Source organism: Vombatus ursinus, unplaced genomic scaffold (genome assembly GCF_900497805.2).
Source record: "Vombatus ursinus unplaced genomic scaffold, bare-nosed wombat genome assembly UNPS02014818.1, whole genome shotgun sequence".
Classification (NCBI taxonomy): Eukaryota; Metazoa; Chordata; class Mammalia; order Diprotodontia; family Vombatidae; genus Vombatus; species Vombatus ursinus.
In genome coordinates this window covers 58,236,684-58,256,677 of record NW_020954596.1, presented here as the reverse complement: position 1 = coordinate 58,256,677, position 19,994 = coordinate 58,236,684, and the positions used below count along the sequence as shown (strand labels likewise).

The window sequence follows — 19,994 nt, the reverse complement described above, 5'->3', positions numbered from 1 at the left end:
ATTTAACTTTTGTACCTACTTTTCCATTTGGAGTTCTTTTCTTCAATGAATTTTTGTACATCTTTTCCCATTTGGTTAATTCTGGTTTTTAAGGAGTTCTTCTCTTTTGTGTATCTTTTTCCATTTAGTCAGTTCTACTTTTTAAGGTATTCTTCTTGTCATTAGATTGTTGTGCCTCTTTTACCATTTGACCTATTTTGTTTTTTAAGGCGTTATTTTCTTCAGTATATTTTTGGGCCTCCTATACCAAGCTCTTGACTTTTTTTTCCCATAATTTTCTTGCATCACTGTCATTTCTTTTCCCAATTTTTCCTGTACCTCTCTGATTTTTCAAATCCTTTTTGAGCTCTTTCAGGAATTCTTTTTGGGCCTGAGACCAAATTATACTCTTTTATGCTTTGGGTGTTGCAGTTTTGACTTTTGATCTTCCCTGTCACCATAATAGCTTTCTATGGTGTCAGGATCTTTTTTTGTTGTTTGCTCACATTTCCAACCTATTTCTTGACTTTTAGTTTATATTAAAGTTGGGCTGTGCTCCTAGGGTGGAGGGTGCACTGTCTGAAGCTTCAGATATTTTTGTGCAGTTGTTTTCAGAGCTAGTTCTGGGGGTCTGTAAACTTTCAGTTTTTTCAAGATGGTATGATCTAAGGAGAGGTGTATTTACTACTCTTTTGACCTGTGCTCTGGTCTGTGAATGACTACAAGCACTCTTTTCTGCCCTGGAACTGTGACCAAGATCCCTGCTTTCCTGCAGCAACGAGCTCTGGTGTGCTAGTGCTCCTCTTCGCCTTGGTACTTTGACCCAGCACTGGGACCTGGATCCAAGTATGGGTAATGCACCAGTCCTGCACTGAGTGCTAGCAAAGGGACCCCTGTAATATCTTCCTGATTAGTTGTCCAACCCCCTTACTCTCTGTGAGCTGAGAGTTCTGGAAGCAGCTACTGCCACCATTGATTCATTCACCCCAAAGGCCTGTTATCAGTGTCTTTTAAGGGAGGCATTTTAATAAAGTAGGGTAAATATAGCAAGATTGTAAAGTATGTGGAGGGCAACAAGGCCTGAGAAGAGAAGAGAAAAAGGAAAGAAAGGCCATTACAATTTATTGAGTTAACATGCGTAGACTTAAGGAAGATCACTTGGGTAACCAGCTAGAGGATAGACCGGAGTGGGTAAAAACTTGAGGCAGGGAGACAACCCAGAAGGTTATTGTAATAGTCCACGTATAAGGTTATGAAGGCCTCTGCCAAGCTGGCAGTTGTGTGAGTGAGAGAAAGGGATGTATATGAGAGGTGTCATAAAGGTACAAACAAGATTTGGCAACAGTTTAGATATGTGGAGTGAATGCAAGTGAGGTGTTGAGGATAACACTGAGGTGGCAAACCTGGTTGATAGTAATAGGGGAATTTTGATGATAGAAATGTTTTTTTTTATTAATTTTGATTTATCAACAATCACTTCCATATGCTTTTGAGTTTAAAATTTTTCTTCCCCTTCCTCCCCACCACCCTCCCCAAGACGGTGCACAATCTGATATAGGCTATATATATATATGTATACATTCTTATTAAACATATTTTCACATTAGTGATGTTGTAAGTAAAAATTAGAACCAATAGGAGGAACCACCAGAAAGCGGAAGCAAAACTCAACAGAAGAGAAAAAAAATTAGCAAACACTATGCTTCGATCTGCATTCAAATTCCATAGTTCTTTGGATGTGGATAGCATTTTCCAGATGATAGAAATGTTTTAAGGCAAAGTTAATGAGCTCTTTTTTGGACTCAATGAGTTTTGAGATGCCTGTGGAACATCCAGTTTTCGATGTCTAAGAGGCAGTTGGTGATGTGAAACCAGAGCTGAGGAGAGGTTAAGGTTGGATATATAGGTCTGGAAGTGATCTGAATAGAAATGGGGTCAATGATCATTGAACCCATGGGAACAGATGAGATCACCAGTCAAGATAGTATAGAGGGAGAAGAGGACAGACCCTTGGAAGACATCTATGGTTAATGGGTCTGACCTGGACACAGCAAAGGAAATGGATAAGGAGTGTGTAGATAGATTGGAGAAAAGCCATGTGATGACTGTCATGAAAAGCTAAAGAAGTGAGAATATCCAGGGGAAGAGGGTGATTGGCAGAATCAAAAGCTGTAGAAAGGTCCAGAAGGACCTCATTAAGAGAAAGGCCATTAGATTGGGCAAGTAAGAGATCGTTGCTAACTTTGGAGAGAACAATTTCTGTTAAATGATGAAGCTGGTAGGCAGATTACAGAGAGTTTAGAATCCAGTGAGAGGAGAGGAAATGGAGGAAGTGCATTCAGATGGTTTTCTCAAGGAATTTAGTCGAGAAGGGAAGAAAAGATATAGAATGATAGCTAATAGGGATGGTTGGATCAAGTAAGGGTTTTTGTATTTTTGTTTTGTTTTTTAAAGAACGAAGGCATAGATGGAAGACATGAGCATGTTTGTAGGTAGCAGGGAAGCAGCAGGTAGACAGAGGTTAAAGAATAATGAGGGACTGGGGATGCTAAAGAGGACACTGTTGGAGAAGATGGGATGGAGCAGGACAAAAAAGGGTCCATTACAGGGGCTCGCCCTGGCAAAGAGGAAGGCTCCCTTTTCATGTGAAAGGGGTAAAGAAGGAGACAGTGGAGGAAGATATCTGAGTGGTGTAAGATAAGGAGGAGAGAAAACAGAGCTCCTGGTGCATGGCCTCAGTATTTTTTTGGTGAAGTGTGAGGTCCTTTGGTGAAACTTCTGAGGTGAGTGAGATGGCCAGTCAGTTGGGGAAGTGTGAAAGGATTATCTTTCTTCAGTGAGGGCCCAGGTGAGATTACATAACATAACATATATTTGTACTAGACACAGTCAACATGGATCTTGTTTTTTTTCCAGTCACTTTCAGTAGCCTGTGAATAGGAACAAAGGCAGTGTATTTGTGGAGTAATCTAAGTTTGGGTCTTGGCAAAGCCTGATTGGCACTAGGCCAAGAGGCTGAGGGAATTGGATGTAAAGGATAGCATATAGTTGAAATGACTTACCCAGTGTCAAGATAAGGAAGGGAAGAAAGTAAAGCTAATGCGGGAGTAATGGCCTGAGAAAGAACTTGAGGCATGGAGGGATTACAGGTCACAGTGAGGATGAAGAACAGAGTTGGGAGTTGTAAGGAGGAGAGAAACATAGAATGATAAAAGATTATGATCAAATTAGGGAATTTTGGATTTCATGATTATGGAACTAGAACACTTGTGGGTGATTGCAAAGCCAAGTATATGCCTTTCTCTCTCTGTAGCTGAAGTGGAGTGGAAAAGTAGCTTTTGGGAAATGAGTGGAGTGAGGGGAGTGTGAATTAAAGGGCAATCAGTACTGGAAAGGGTGGCTAAGAGACAGCCAGGGCTAGTGAGTGCAAGAAGATACCATAATAATAATGATAATATAAGTGACACATATTGGAAAATTGGAAAATTAGGAAACAGCTAGGTGGCACAGTAGATAGAATGCCAGATCTGGAGTCAGAAAGACGTATCTTCCTGAGTTCAAATCCAGCCTTAGACACTTACTAGCTGTGTGACCCTGGGCAAGTCACTTAACCCTGTTTACCTCAGTTTCCTCAACTGTAAAATGAGCTGGAGAAGGAAATGGCAAGCCATTCCAGTATCTGTGTCAAGAAAAGCTCGAAAGGGATCACAAAGAGTCGGACATAACTAACAATGACTGAACGTCAACAATCTATATATTTTGGAGTCCTCTAATAAGAGGGGAGGAGTTGAGGTGGAGCCAGACATTCAACTCATTAAGGAAGGAGAATATTCTGGGGATTGGTAGATAATAGCTTCCAGAATATTGATTGTATGACAAATTTGGATTGAGTGATGGTGGTAGAGGGATTGTCTAGATGTGATAATGGAGGGAGAGGAGTATTCTGACTTTCCCAGCATAGTGCAGCCAGTCAAAAGACATTTTTTAAAAAACCATAAATATATTTATATTTATTTCATCAAATATTTCCCAATTATATTTAAAATTGTTTAATATTCATTTTTTTTAAATTTTGAGTTCCAAATTCTCTCCCTCCCTCCTTCTACTCTCCCATTGAGAAGGCAAGCAATATGACATCCATTATCATATCAAAACATTTCCATATTAACCATGTTGCAATAGGAAACACCCCCCAAAATCCCAAGGAAAATAAAGAAAGTGAAAAAAATACTTCAGTCTACACTCAAGAGTTCATCAGTTCTCTTTCTGGAGGGGGATAACATTTTTCATCATGGGCCCTTTGGAACTGTCTTTTATCATGGTATTGATCAGAGTAGCTAAGTCTTTCCCAATTGATCATCATTACAATATTGCTATTATTGTATACAATATTCTCTTGGTTCTGCTCACTTCACTTTGCATGAGTTCATGTAAGCCTTCTCAGGTTTTCTAAAACCATCCTGCTCATCATTTCTTATAGCGAAATAGTATTCCATCACAATCAAATGCTACACCTTGTTCAGCCATTTCCCAATAGATGAACATCCCCTCAATGTCTAATTCTTTGCCACTGCAAAAAGAGCTGCTATAAATATTTTTGTACAAATAGATCCTTTCCCCTTTTCTTTCTCTCTTTGGGATACAGATCCAGTAGTTGTATTGCTGGGCCAAAGTGTATGCATAGTTTTATAGCCCTTTTTGAGTAGTTTCAAATTGTTTTCCAGAATGGTTGGATCAGTTTACAACTCTACCAACTGTGCATCCAAGTCTCTGTTTCTCTACATCCCGTCCATCATTTGTCATTTTCCTTTTCTGTCATCTTAGCCATTCTGATAAGTGTGAGGTGGTATCTCAGAGTTGTTTTAATTTGCATTTCTCTATTCACTTGTGATTTAGAGCACTTTTTCATGTGACAATTGATAGCTTTGGTTTCTTCTTTTGAAAACTGCCTGTTCCTGTGCTTTGACAATTTATCAGTTGAGGAATGGCTCGTATTTTTTTATGAATTTGGCTCAGTCCCCCATTTGATAAATGAAACCTTTATCAGAGAAACTTGCTGTAAATTTTTTTCCTTTTCTCCTAATTTTGACTGTATTAATTTTGTTTGTGAAAACTCTTTTTAATTTCATATAATCAAAATTATCCATTTTACTTTTCTACGTCTTGTTTGGTCATAAACTCTTCCCTTATCCATAGATCTGACAGGTAACTTTTTCCATGCTCCCTTAATTTACTTAAGATTCTTTGTGTCTAAATCATTTATCCATTTTGACCTTATTTTGGTATATAGTGTAAGATGTTAGTCTATACCTAGTTTCTGCCAAGCTTCTTTTCAGTTTTCCTAGTTTTTTTTAATAAATGGTGAGTTCTTATACCCCCAAAACATGTATCCTTGGCTTTATCAAACACTAGATTACTACAGTTATTTACTGTTGTGTATTGCATACCTCATCTATTCCGCTGATTCACCCCTCTATTTCTTAACTAGCACTGGATTGTTTTCATGATGATTACTTTGTAATATAGTTTGAAATCTGATTCAAAAGAAATTATAGTTAAGCACCTATTTTTAATCAGTACTAGAAAGGGTGGCCAGATATCAGTGTTAACAGGAGGGAGCTAGGTCTCAATGAGTAACAGAAGATGCTTCTATGCTAATAAAAATAAACAACTGAAATTTATATGATAAGGCTTGCAAAACACTTTACATTATTATATCATTTGATCCTTAGGACAACTCTGAGGTATTATTATTGTTTTACAGATGAGGAAACTGAGGCACAGGGCAGTGAAAGGGCTTATCCAGGTTTACACATCTTTTAACTGTCTGAGAAAGAATTCTATTTCATATGTTACTAGCTCCAAGACCCTGGTCTTTATCTACCATAGCAAAACACCTCTATAATTGCCCAGGTTCTTCTGTGTAGTTTGTGTACAATTCTAATTTCCTCAGCAGATCCTAAGCATCTTGAGAATAGACACTATCATTTTCATCTTTGCGTTCCCAAGACCTAGTACATAGTAGGTACATAATAAGTGTTGAATTCAAAAGAATTGGGGGGATCCCTAAGCCACTTGTTCTCAATTTTATCCATCCTGCCAGCTGCTAGTTTTTCTGTCATTTTAGTGCTTTTCTGTGAACAGGGAAAGCAAAAGGATCTAACAAGCAATGACTAGCTTGAGTTCAGGTACAAATTCTGCATGAGGTTTAAACTTTGTAATGAAAGGAAAATTTGAGATTTATTTGCAGAGTATTTTTTTTCCTAAAATTTTTTTTCTAAAATTCTCTTTTAACTCCTTTAAAATTTGGTAGTGGTGATTTTGGTAGTTATGGTGTGAATAATTGCAGTAAAACTTGCCTGTTAAAAACCTTAGCCATTATGTAGCTTTGGACCTAATATGTTTCTTTTCTTACTATAGGTTAGTAGCAAAGATGAAGATTTTCTTGACCTTTCTGTTGACGTGGAACAGAACACATCAATCACACACTGTCTAAGGTAAATGGACTATGTCACATCCCTATTTATACCTTTTGGGTTAATTTAGTGATACACAAAAAAACCCCTAAAGATTCCTTCCCATTGTTCAGGAGCTGTTTCTGCCCCATTCTCAAATTTGTCATTTCATTGCCTTCCTTCCCTCCTGGAATGGATTTGAAAGTAAACAAGAGTAAGCATTGAAAGGGGAGATCTGTAGAGAGCAAAAGCAAGAGGATATACTAGGAAATTTTTTAAAAGTTTTAAATGTTTGATATTCTGTTAAAACTCTTTAAGTATGAGATGTATGCTTTTTGCTTATTTTAATCACAATTGTGTAAACATAGCGGTTTTAAAGAAGGAAGGGAAGGGAAGCAAGGGAAGGAAAGGAAGGAGAGAAGGAAGGAAGGGAAGGGAAAGAATAAAGGAAGAACTTTAGCTCTGTGTCAGACACTGCTGAGTGCTGAGGATAGAATTACAAACAAAAAAAGAAACTCTCTACCCTCAAGGAACCTACATTCTAATGGGGGAAGACTTCACATAATAGCCAACTGAAAAGCCTGGAAGGGAACAAATGAAGGTACCCGAGCAGGGAGGAGCATGGTTTTGAAGTCCAGAGAAAGTCAGGAATTGAGCTAGAAGTGGAATGCAGGCAGACTGGGCGTGAGCCTCTCTGTTCCAAGAACTCCCCAATGAGAGAAGGCAAGGGAGATGTTGTGGAGGGGTATACCTGTGGAGGGTGAGCTGCATGAGGGGGTGGTTGGTTATTCCAGGTGCTGAGAGAAGTTCCCAGATAAGCCTGTGATAGAAGGGGCATGGTTTTAAAGTCTAGAGTAGGTTAGGAACAGAGCTGGGAGACAGATATGGACGGACATAAAAACAGATATGGTGGTCAGTAGAAAGGGATAGCTTGCAATACCATCCCATTCATTTTTTTTTACAGTAATCTCTTCCATACTACTTTTTCTTTCTTTCCTTCTTTCTTTTCTCTTCTTCTTCTTCCCCCCGCCCCACGAGGATCTAATATTCTCAGGTGGGGAAGGCATACACAGGAGTATCCAGAGGAGTGAGAGGAATGCAGAGGGGAAGTCTGGGTGAAGTGCTCTGAGACATAGGAAGGAGAGCCTATTCTCCCCAGAAGGTTTGGAGGACAGGCTGGGAAGACTCTATAGAGAAAATAGCAACTGAGTTGGGCCTAGAAGGAAGGGAGGGAATTCACCACACGAGGATGAATAGAGAGCCCATTTCAGGACTAGAAGATTGTGAGCAAAGGCATGATGGTGGAAGAGAGCCAAATAAGATCAGGCAACAGAGAATTTGATGAAACGACTTAGATCCTGCCTTCAAAAGAGTCGTCAATCTAAGATGGCGACTAAGTCTCCTATACAAGTAACTGATATCAGGCAAAATGTACTAAGTCTTAAGAAAAGAGCCTATAGGCTATAAAAAAATGTCAGATTGGATAGATCACTTTCTTGTGGGGGCATCAAGAAAACTTCATGGAGTAGGAGAGCTCTTGAGTTGAGCAACTCCAACAGATGGACCTGGCAGGGAACTATAGCAGGCATTTAGTAAATGCGTGTTGACTGACTCACTGACCTACAAAGGGAACCAAGTGAGCAAGTTGTGGAAATTTGGTAGATTGCAACAAAAACAGAGAATGGCAAGACTACCAGTTTTGCTTTGGCGTAAACTGTGAAGGGAATACTGTGGGATAAAGCTAGACTAGAAGATTAGAAGGTCTTGGATGCCTGGTAAAGGAGTATCACACTTGAAGATCACCAGGGGACTGGGGGAAGGTTTTGTAATGGTATGAGTTGACAACCAGGAAAGAAAGATTCTGCCAACTCTGCTTCACTCCCCAATTAGAATTTGTGTGAAGTATGGAAAGGAGTGAGGCATAGCAGAAGCAGCCAATTCAATGACTCTGAGTAAGGCTTTGTGATTTAAAAAAATTTGAAATTTAAAAAAAATTCTGGACTAAACAAACACTAAATAAAATTACCATTTCCATATACAAAGTAAACAGAATAATAGGATTATACATGAAGCTGGAATCTCTTATAGATTGCTTTTCCTTTTAGATATAAAATAAATTCAGTATGTCACTTTCAGAGATGGCCTGCTTATCTGTCTTTCCGTCTGGCTGTCTTTCTGTTTTCTTCTTGTCTGTATTTCTTACTGGCATTCCATCTGTTCTTCTCTGTACATTTTATTTGTTAAATTTTGTTTTTTTCAATTAGCATTTATTCTCTTTCTCATACCAACTTCCCCACTGGGAAAAAAAATGAAAAAAAAAACACTTATAACAAATATGCACAGTCAGGCAAAACAAATTCCAGGATTGATCACATTCCAGAATGTATGTTTCATTCTGCATTGTGAATCCATTCCCTCTGTGTAAGGAAGTAAGCGGCATAGTTCTTTGCAAATCCTTTTGAATCATGTTTGGTCATTGCATTCATTGATCAGAGTTCTTAAGTTTTTCTGAGTTTGTTTTTACAAGGTTGTGATTTTATAAATTGATCTCTTGGTTCTTGAATAGTTTAAAAAATGCTTCAGTGACCTTTTATTTTTCTTTTTTTTTTTGACAACTCTATCACTAGCCCTCTTTTCTCTCCTGCCCTTCTTTTGAAAAAAAAATAAAAATAAAAACAAAACCATTGTAACAAATATTAATAGTTAAAACAAAATCCTGTATTGCCCATGTCCAAAAATGTATGTCTCATTCTGCATTTTGAGCCCATCATCTCTTTCTAAGGAGGCTGGTAGCATGTTTAATCATCAGTGTGTGCTTCAGCCTCTTAGCTGATCATTGCATCAAACACAGTTAAGTCTTTCGTGTTTTTCTTTACAATTTTATTATTGTATAAATTGTTCTCTGAGTTATGCTCACTTAATTAAGCATCAGTTCATTTAAGTCTTTCTGGGTTTCTCTGAACTCTCCCTTTCCTCATTTCTTAGATAGCAACAATAGAACATTCCCTTATATTCACGTATCACAGTTTGTTCAGCCATTCTCCAGTTGATAAGCACCCCCTTAGTTTCCAATTCTTTGCTATAACAACAATGCAATAAGATGCTGTAAACATTCTTGTGTTTAGGAATTGTCCCTTTCCTTTCCCCTTGATTTCCTTAAGGTATTGACCTAGTGAAAGTATCGCAGGGTCACAATTTAATGCTTTGGGGCACACAGCTCTAAATTGTCATGACCTCATCATTTACAGGACTCCCAGAGAGGAAGCTGTACTCAGAGAAATGTGACTTTTGTACATTCTTCCACTTTGTTCATGCAAAATGTATCTGTGCCCCCTGTTGGTCAGCTGTGCTTGAGAAAGAGGGGTTATAACATCTGGAATTGTTAAAACTTACTAAATGTTCAAGTGGGTTATTGTGGAATCTTTTCTGAATGCCTTTAAAAATCGTTCAGATTCCCATCTGTCTGGTGTGGTTCAGGCCAACAAATCGACTCTGAAGTCTTTCCTTTCCCTGCAACTCTCCTTCCTCTCCCAGGAATTTGATCATGTTTGTTATGCCCCGTCTTTACCTATTAACAAGCAAACCTACCTGCTCCTGTACAAACACATGCTCTCAAAGTCTCCAGAGTTATAGAGCTTCAGCAGTTTTAGAACCAGTCATAGGCTCCAGGGAAAGATGTGAGGCAGGGTGGTGAGGAGAAAGCCTTGTGGTCAGAAGGAAGTGTGACCAGACTAGAAAAATCTGACTCTGGAGTCAGAAAATGAGTTCATCTCCTGCTTCTTACTTCCTGTGTGACCTTGGGCCAAGCAATTCATCTCTTAGGGTCTTAGTTCTCTTATCTGCAAAATAAAACAATTGGACAAAATGACCTCTGAAGTCCCTTTCCAGCATTACGTCTCTTATCTGTGTTCCTAAGATCATTTAGGAGGAGGAGTTGGGAAGTGGACTGGAAATTCCCAGTTCCTCCTCTGTATAACATCACTACCAACTATTGCAGAACTCTGCAAATGCCTTGGAACTTCCCTGGCGGTCACTGCCCCACTTGGAGAAACTAAGTTTAAGCTAGAGAGGGAGATAGGCTTTTCATTTCTGTTTTGTGTTTTATTTTCACTTGTGTTTATTGAGACCTCATTTATATAAAAACTTGAAGGGTCTTCCTTATCATCATGCCCACACCTTTTCTGAACTGAGAATGTCTTTGATAAAAAAAAAAAAAAAGTACAAGGGGTCAGACTTCCTGTACTCTCCAAAGTATTTGATAGCTAATTTCAGCAATGCTTTGATAGACCATTCTTCATTAAGGAGAAAGAAGCTTTGTGTTCCTCATCTGTCACCCTCAGAGCTAGTATTCTTTCAGAAGTACCTAATATTCCCTAGAGAACCAAGACCTCTATACTACTTGACATAGGTTCCATTCATTCATTCATTAAAAAAATAAAGACACAAAAAAAAACTCCTGTCCATTCTTCTCAGGTGTATAGCCAGACAAGTAAACCTAGATTGGCAGGGAGAGGTGGGAAGGAAGGGGGAGGCACAGATGAAACAAAACATGTTTCATCGTTCCTAAAGTGATCATTATGGACTCAAGGAACACAAGACAAAGCCCACTCAGTGACACAGAACAGAAAAAGGATTGTATGTGAAATTGTGAATCTCTTTTATTACTTATTGCTTGCTTTTCCTTTTAAATATATAATGGATTATACATGTCATTTTCAAAGCTGTCTCGCTTGTTTGTGTTTCTTTCTGGCATTTTTTGGTTAATTTTTTTTTCAATTAGCAAGCATTCATTTTCTCTCCCTCCCACCTTTCTTCATAATTAGTACTCTGGAATCATGGATCAGAGTTCTTAAGTCTTTCAAAGTTCTTCAGTTTTAGAAGACTGATGTTATTGTATTCAAATAATGATTACTTACACAACTTTTCAAAAATAACTGAAATTTGTAAAGAAATTTTGCAAAGTATTTTTGTCTGTTATTTCATTTGAGCTTCAGAACAATCCACTGAGGTGTTATTAGCCTCATTTTACAGATGGAGAAACTGAGACTCAGAGAGATTTAGTGAAATTTTGGTCATAGAGTTGGGAAGTGTCAGAAGTGATATTTGAACCCAAGACTTCCTGGTACTGAATCAGTCACTTTGTAAACTACAAAGTAACATTTCCCACAAACCTCCTGCTAATTGCCTTCTATAATAGGTTCATTATTTACATTATGTTCTATGTGCTGTGTTCAGTAGACAGAAGGTATCTTAATTAAAGAGTCCAAGCATGGAATTAGGAGAGGAGTTTTAATCCTGTCTCTATTGGAATTGCCACACCTTTTGCAATAGAAACATTACATTAAATAAGGGTTACGTTAGTTAGGTCACCAAAGCCTATTTAACCCAGAATATAGCAGAACTCTTACTAATGGTATTAATATGTATAACCTGAGATCTGGGTACCAGGAGCAAGGATATATGTGGTATTTCTAAATATATCTTTTTCCCACTCCCCTACTCAGAAACAAGGAAAACCCTATCCCTTAAAACAAGGAATACAAAGGAAGTGGGTGATGGGAGCTGTCGGAAAAAGACAGCAGAAGCTGCACAGTACATCAGTAGAGTGTGAAAGTATGCAATATCTGCATCTGTAGTCCTCCAACCCTGCAGGGAAATAGGGAGGAGGTTGGGAAGAGAAGTGCATTTTCTTTTCTCTGGGATCAAACTTGATTTACATTACACTTTTACAGTGCTCAGCTTTGTTCTTCTATCCATTTGTTGTAGTCATGGCAACTAGATTGCACAGTAAATAGAGCACTGGGTCTGGAGTCAGGAAGACCTGAGTTAAATCTGGCCTCAGATACTTACTAAGCTGTATGACCTTGGAAAAACCACTTAACTTCTTTTTGCTCATCTATCAAATGGGAATAGTAATAGCATCTCTCTCCCAGGGTTGTTTTGAGGATCAAATGAGATAATGATTGCAAAATGTTTAGAACAGTGCCTATCGCATAGTAAATGCTTTATAAATGTTACCTATTCTTATTACTAATGTGTGATGTTTCCCTGGTTTGACTCACTTCACTTCTGTATCATTGATTCATAGAAATTGAAACATTATCTCTAAAAATGTTTCTTATTTTTATTATGATCTTAATAAACATAAACATTTCAATATACTAAGAAGAAAATAAAGGAGGGATATGCAGACTTCTGTTTATATACATATGAATGTTTATATAGATATATATAGATATGGATAGAGAGAATATTAAATTTAACACAAAAGTAACAAAACAGCCCTGTTTGTCTGCATCTTCTTAAAGATGCTAAATACTGTTGTCAATAGCCTAAAAATAGTATTCCCAGATATTCCCTCAAGTAATGTTTTAAGAACTGTTTTCAAGAGCTTTGAAAAGGAAAGCCTGAAGAAAGTATTTCAAGTAGAACAGTAATATTATTCTTGTGTATCTGTTTGATCTTCCATTAAAAGTCCACTCTGTTGAACACTGGATTTTTTTGAATCATTAGGGGATTTAAGGTTGTAGCTCTGTGATCCATTCAATGCTTCTTGTTTGAATTTTTTTTTTTTTGGTGAATTAATAGCCCAAACAATGGAAGTAACAATGCTGTGAACATTATCTCCAGGCTTCAAATGAAAGAAGTCAGAGTTCAACTTTTTATTTTTTTCAAAAGTCTTCTACTTTTCTTTCTACATTCAGATCACAAATCATCTTGTACGCTACAAAGGATTTTGCAGTGTGACAGAGGAAATGTCTTTGATCGAGTAAACAAAATATATCCTGGTCCCTTTTAAAAATGAGATTGTGTTTCTCTACAGAGACTTCAGTAACACTGAGACACTATGTAGTGAACAGAAATACTACTGTGAAACTTGCTGCAGTAAACAGGAGGCCCAGAAAAGGTGGGTAGAAACTTCAGATGCACCTTCTAAGTTGGCCTTGTTCTTTAGAGACAGGGGATGTGGGTCCTTATCTGATGGGGAGTGGGAATGTCATTGCAGAGTGGGAAGGGGCTGGGAGTCCACAGTCCTAGACACAGAGGTGGTCGGTGGCAGGGATTGTAGAATTTCAGATTTGGAAATGACCTGAGAGGGCAACTAGGTGCGGTGTTTAAAAAAGTTTGAGAGAGATAATTTCTGGGGAATTTAATCATTTTAGTAATTATGCCAGCATTTTAATAAAAGGATGGGCATTTGACTGTCTCTCCCTTAGACCAAAGACCATCATGGTGGCAGGCTCACAGTTTTTATGCCCTTCAAAGAGCAAGTGTTCCTCAGGTTGGCCATCAACTCTGATTGGTTAACAACCAGAGAATGAATATTACAGTGATGGACTGGGATTTCAACTTTGATTATGTCATTTAGTCTTCATGTTACCCCCAACATTGGGCAATCTATTCAAATAATTTCTCCCCACCCAAACCTGAGTAGAACACTGTAGCTGCCCCACCTGGGTGGGGTATGGATAGAGGAGAAGGTTAGCTTCAGAGACTGAGGTCTTGAAATAAGGATTAAGAAAAGGGGGAAATCTCAATCTCCCCAAATCGTTGGTTATTAATAATCATTTCTCTTATATGCAAACCCCTGCCTGATGCAGAAACCCCTTCTATAATATTCTCAACAAATGGAGATGTCAAATTTCTACTTGACCCATTCCGATAATAGGAATTAGCCCACAAAACTGTCCCATTTTTGAACAGCTATAAAATTAGACAATTCTTTCTTATGTTGAGCCAAAATGTGCTTCTTTGTATCAACTAACCATTGGTCTTTTACTTCCCCTCTTGGACACTCTAGAACATTTAATCCTTTTTTCTGCGTGACAGACCTTTGAATATTTAGAAGATAGCTATCATATTCTGCCCCACACTCCTAACTGAATCTTTTCTCCAGATTTAGCACCCCAATTTTCTGCAACTAGTCTTCATATAGCATGGTTACAGAATAGTTTTAAATTACCTTTCTCTGGATATATTTTGCAAAAACGTGGTACCCAGAAGTGGTTTGAGCAATTAGACTATCATACCTCTTATTCAGGAAACTATCTGTAATGTTGAGTAAGATCATTAAAGTCCTACTCTGAAACCCTCATCATAGCTTGGAGGTGACCTTGAGAACTGGCATGTTCTAAAAAGCTTGACGGGCTTTGAGTATAAGGCCAGCGAGTCTGTGTCTGATGTCAGAAGATGAGCCTTGCTGTGGTCAGAGAGGCTGCCACCATGTTGTACATTAATTGAACCTGTAGTCAGCTAAAATCCTTTCTAACATGACCTGTCAAGCCATTTCTTTAAAATGAAAATAACTACTCTGTTCTCTCAATCATTAGTACCCAAGAACTTTTCCCATACCTTCTCCTTATACCTGAATACTTCAGGAATCTGGGATTTTATGAATGTGGGTATTTCTTCCAATAATGCAGATTGGAAGTCCTCTGTAACTTAGTAGACAGTACTTGAGAGTGGTTACCTGAACATTCATGACCCTGCTGCCCACCTGGTGATGAACCTCTGCAAACTTATCTAGACTAGACCTTGGATAGCAATGTACAGTTCTTTAACTGAACTTGTATTTGAAACCTTTCCAGCTTTGTAGACTCTTCTGGCAGTTCTCTTCCATAGTCTGATGAGGCATAAGAGGAAGACTTTTTACAGACATTATCTCCTCTTCTCTTAAGAAAATGTATTAGGTTGTTAAGTGAGAAATGAGAAATATTTTGATGTCAGGCCCAAACTGTCTTTTATCAGTAGTCTCTCCTCTTTACCTTTCATGCCCTTGCAAACTAGCTTTGAATCCCGCTACTTGTCTAATGCTCTTCTTTCTAAGGTTACTAATAATCCCTTCATTGCCAAATTCAGTGGCTTTTTTCTCACTCCTCATCCTGTTTCACACTGTTGACCACTCAATACTGGATGCTCTTTTTTCTTTTGGTTTTCATTATACTGTTCTCTCCCACCTGTATGACCAGTTCTACTCAGTCTTCCTTTCTGGATCATCATTTACATCACAAATCTTATGTACCAATTAGTTGAACTCATGGGAGATCATGAAGTCACCAAGAGGATATAGAGAAAAAAGAGAAGAGGGCCCAGAACTAAGGCTTGGGACACACTCACTTAATGGATGGGAGAAGGATGGATGTTGGTCCAGCAGAGGAGACCCAGTAAGACAGTATTGAAGTACATGAAGTAGAATAAAAACTGAGAAATAAGAGATTTTTAACTGAATGATTTAGAAAATTTTCTGAACTTTCCACTTTTTTTTTACTATGACAGGTGAAGATGTCACTCATGCCTGGCTTATCCAAACTAGTTTTACCTTGGCACATTTGGGACCCCTGTCTCGGTTTCCCCCTCCATGTAACATAATTCTGGTTCATCCACAGAACCTTTAGTTGGTGGGTTACTTGAACACACAAGTGAATTTTAGTTTTATTACTAAGTAAATAACTCAGGAAGTAAATTCTGCTGAGGTGTGTAGTAGAGGAAGCCTAGCATGGGCTTTGGAGTAGTGGTGTTGGAAGAGTAGTCCGGAGGCCTGGGTTCTAATCCGAGCTTGGTTGTTAATGAATTATGTGATTGTGAACAAGTCACCTAATATCTTTTTGGGCCTGTTTCCTTGTTTATATAATGCGGAGACTGAACTAAGTGATCTCCTTGGTTTCTTCTAGCTCTAAAATTTTATGAGCACAAACCAAAATCAGTAGCACCTCACTCATCTAATATTTCTAGAGAATGACACACATCAGTTTTGTAGAAATCTGAAGATACTCCTAGCATAGCATAAAAAGTTTCATTTTAACCCTTTCATGCTACTTATTTAAAAGTGTCATATAGTGCTCCATTCTTTAAATAGCATTTACAGAACATAATTTGCCCTCACTTTGATAATTCCAGGGGTGTCATTATGAGTGTCCATTATTATAGTACTTGAGGACTAGACTGGGAATCAGGATTGGTTTACTGAACTTATTTCCACTTCAGTTAAATGGAAGAGTTAGAATGGAATTTTTATGGTTTCCCCATCTCTGTTATTTTGAGTCCCTGCCCACTCTGCTATAATAATATAATGCCCTCAGGAGCTAGGTTCTCATTTCTGCTTTTTATAATTTTCCTGTCTCTTCCCTATTGGCTATCACATCTTGCCATTGAACTGAGGATGCTTGGTTGAGAGTAGCTGAATTAAATGGAAGATTCAAGTTGAAAGCAAAGGGACAAGGTGATCAGGCCTGCCCTCCCCACACTGAAGGAATTCTGTTCCACACCATGATGCAAGACTAGCCCATGGCAGAGGCCTATCTGTGAACCCTCTTATTAACTCTAGGGTGGAAACAAGGTGCACTCTACCTGTTAGGCTGGCTTCTGTTTTCGTCACTGATATTGCCACCAGAATGTATACTAAGACTTCAGTAAAGGGAAGCTCGCAATGGCTATTATTATAGGGAGAGGTACAATTGATGTGAGATAGTCGGAGCCTTCTTCTTTCTCTCACTCTTTCTTCCCCTGCCTCAAGGAGGGAAGCCTTGAGTGTAAAAAGAAACCTGCATTTGCAATCAGAGGGCCTGGGTTTTGTTACTTACTACTTGTGTGACCAGTCATGTCACCTCGCCTCTCTGGGCCTCAGTTTCCTCATCTGCAAGATAGAGTCTAAGCTGGGTGGCCTCTAAGAACGCTTCCAGCTCTAAGCTTTGGCATCTTAGCCGTGTCTCCTCTAGAGCAAGGCACATGACTCTCCCCTTTAATTTGATGATTCTAATCTGTTGTGGGCGGAGAAACCAGATAACCAAGTTTGTTAGACCTGAGTCTTGGGCTGCTTTTGTTTATTAAGGATGTGCATTGTATATAGGGAACAGATTTGTGCCAACCATTTTGGCTGCTCAGAGATCTTTTCAGTCGTGTTCTGGATAGTTGAGGTTACTGTGTAAGATGATATCTAGCAGATAAGTGAGGTATTAGTCATTACAGACGTTATCTCCTCTTATAGATCTAGTAGATAAGTGAGGTAATAGTTTATAAAATTTTTGTTTTAGTACCTGCTGTTTAGATTACCCAGGGCCGTGGCTGCCCTCCATGAGCCAATACAGAATACAGAAAACAGAATGTGCTCTTTTTTTTCTCAAGAAAGTATAAGGCTTGACTGACAGCTTATTTATGACTTTCTAGGATGAGAGTAAAAAAACTTCCAATGATCCTGGCATTACATCTTAAGAGGTTCAAATATATGGAACAACTCCACAGATATACCAAGCTCTCCTACCGTGTGGTTTTCCCGCTGGAGCTACGTCTGTTCAATACATCCAGTGATGCCGTGAATCTGGACCGCATGTATGACTTGGTGGCTGTAGTAGTTCACTGTGGCAGGTAAAGGGCAGAATCTTTGTACCTCCCCTGGTCATTACTCATGTTTTGAAAGGCTGTTAAATATCCGTAATCTAGGGAAATTCGGAGTGGAACTTGAAGAAAACCACTGACCTATATAGGAAAGGTTAGTACCTATTTTCAGAAGGCCACCAGATTGTAAAAGGCTTGTTCCACCAAGTAAGCTCAATGGGCAAGTACATTTTTATTCTTCCGGATAACGAAAATCTAGAAAAATTAAAAATATTAATCCACTTAATTATTTTTCTCATTTGGGACAATTTTGATTTAGCTCATTTCCTTTGAGAAAAGTATATGCCAAAATTTTCTTTAAAATATGCCATATATTACATGGTAGTTTCTGATGGACTCACCAGGGAGTGCGAGAATCTCAGTTTTTAGAGCATTTGCAAACAATTAATACAATGAATTAATGCAAATTAAATTTAATTGTGAACCTTTTCACGTGTGACTTGTCCAGGAAATGGTATATTGACATGCTACTGAAAGATGTAAACTCTATCTATATTTACATTCTCACTATAAATGAAAACAGAAGACACAAAGAAATTGCGACTAAATGGAAAGATGGAGAGAAAACTTGAAACAAAGGAAAATTGTCATTACAAGTGGCCCAAAAGAGTTCAGATACATCCTTGGCTGGCAGACACTGTATGTGCTTGCCAGGCAGAGAGACACGACACCAGAGGACATTAATGGTTTAGAGGAGAAATTCTTCACTTGGAGTCCATGAAGCCAGTTTCAGGGAGCTCGTAAACTTGAATGGGAAAAAAAAAATTGTCTTTATTTTCACTAACCTCTAATCAGCATTTTCCGTCAAGTATGAATGTAGGCAGGAGATCACAGTGTATTATTAGGTTTCACCAGACTGGCAGAGGGGTCCATAATCCAAAATAGTTAACAACCTCTGGTATAGAGTTCTCATCTGTAGACCATTACAGAGGAGGACAACAGAAGACTATGAGCATTATAACCTCACAAATCAGTGAAAAAGTAGTTGATGGATGATGAGCCTATTGGAGAGTTTGGAAGAGATCCAGCTGAGTCAGATAATATAGAGAGCATTTATAGACAAAACTGGAAGGAACACAACAAACAGCATAAAGTGGAAGCGATCCGTTTGTGTTTTTGAGGTGTATTTTCGTCAGCATTACTAGGTGATTTTTGAAGTTTCTATCAACCCAGGGATTCTGTAATACTGAAAACACCAAATTTGGACTTTTATCACCACAGTATTCAAGGTACTATTTGAAGAAGTAGTAATGACAGCTTCATCTTAAGAGTCACACCATAAAGTTCTGTACCAGTTACTCCATTTTTCACTAAATCTAAGTTTTTGGAAACTTCATAAATTCCTAAGGAATTGTCCTTGGCCAGTGCTTTCAGTATAGGTGGCTCCAGGGGTCAGCTGGATTGCTAATTCTCTAAAGATAATGTCATTAACATTAATGGTCTTTTGAAGACATCAGAGAGGACCCCTAAACCTCATTGTGCTCTCCTTGGACATGCATAATCTCATGTGATTTTGAACAAACCCCAGGGGAAATGGAGCTTTCCAGTTTAGACAGTGCATCTAAAATTAAATCAAGGCTTTTCACTTGCACAAATCCCATAAAAGCATATAATAGTCATAAAGAAATAGAAGCATGAGACAGGAAAAATGTTCTTCCAATCACAGCTAATTCTTTGTGATTTTCTTTTCAGTGGACCTAATCGCGGGCATTATATTACTATCGTGAAGAGTCATGGCTTCTGGCTCCTATTTGATGATGACATTGTAGAGGTCAGTATGAAGACTGTGAATGGTAGTGAAGAGGTTTTCTCTCTTTATATCTTTTTCTGTCTCTTTATGTAGGGCTCGCTCTCTCTCTCTCTTTCTCTCTCTCTCTCTCTTTCTCGGTCTCTCTGTCTCTCTCTCTCTCTCTCTCCTCCCTCTTTCCCCCTCAGTGCTCTCTCTCCTTCTCTCTCTCTTTGTCTTTGTCTTCTCTGCCTCTCTTTCTATGTAAAGAATCTGACAGTTAAGAACATTTGGCTTTCAAATCGAGTGTCCCCAAATTTTATATTTGCAATTCAGGACAGAAGTTTGAGATTCAAATAGTCTTTGCAATCCTTGGTTATTGCAATAAATGGTGAACGTTCAGCAAGCATTCATTGAGTGACTGCTGTGTCCAACAAGCACAC

The 19,994-nt window shown here is 38.5% G+C and overlaps 1 protein-coding gene across 4 annotated transcripts in view; it reads left to right on the top strand.

Moving 5' to 3' along the window:
• The window catches only part of USP46 (ubiquitin specific peptidase 46), a 66,781-nt gene that overhangs the window by 38,344 nt on the left and 8,443 nt on the right, over nt 1–19,994 (top strand). For all 4 annotated transcript variants that reach the window (XM_027836545.1, XM_027836543.1, XM_027836544.1 and 1 more), the window contains 4 exons: nt 6,400–6,476; nt 13,258–13,341; nt 17,598–17,795; nt 19,518–19,596. In XM_027836545.1, the coding sequence (XP_027692346.1) occupies nt 6,400–6,476; nt 13,258–13,341; nt 17,598–17,795; nt 19,518–19,596 (438 nt within the window). The remainder of the gene's footprint in view (nt 1–6,399; nt 6,477–13,257; nt 13,342–17,597; nt 17,796–19,517; nt 19,597–19,994) is intronic.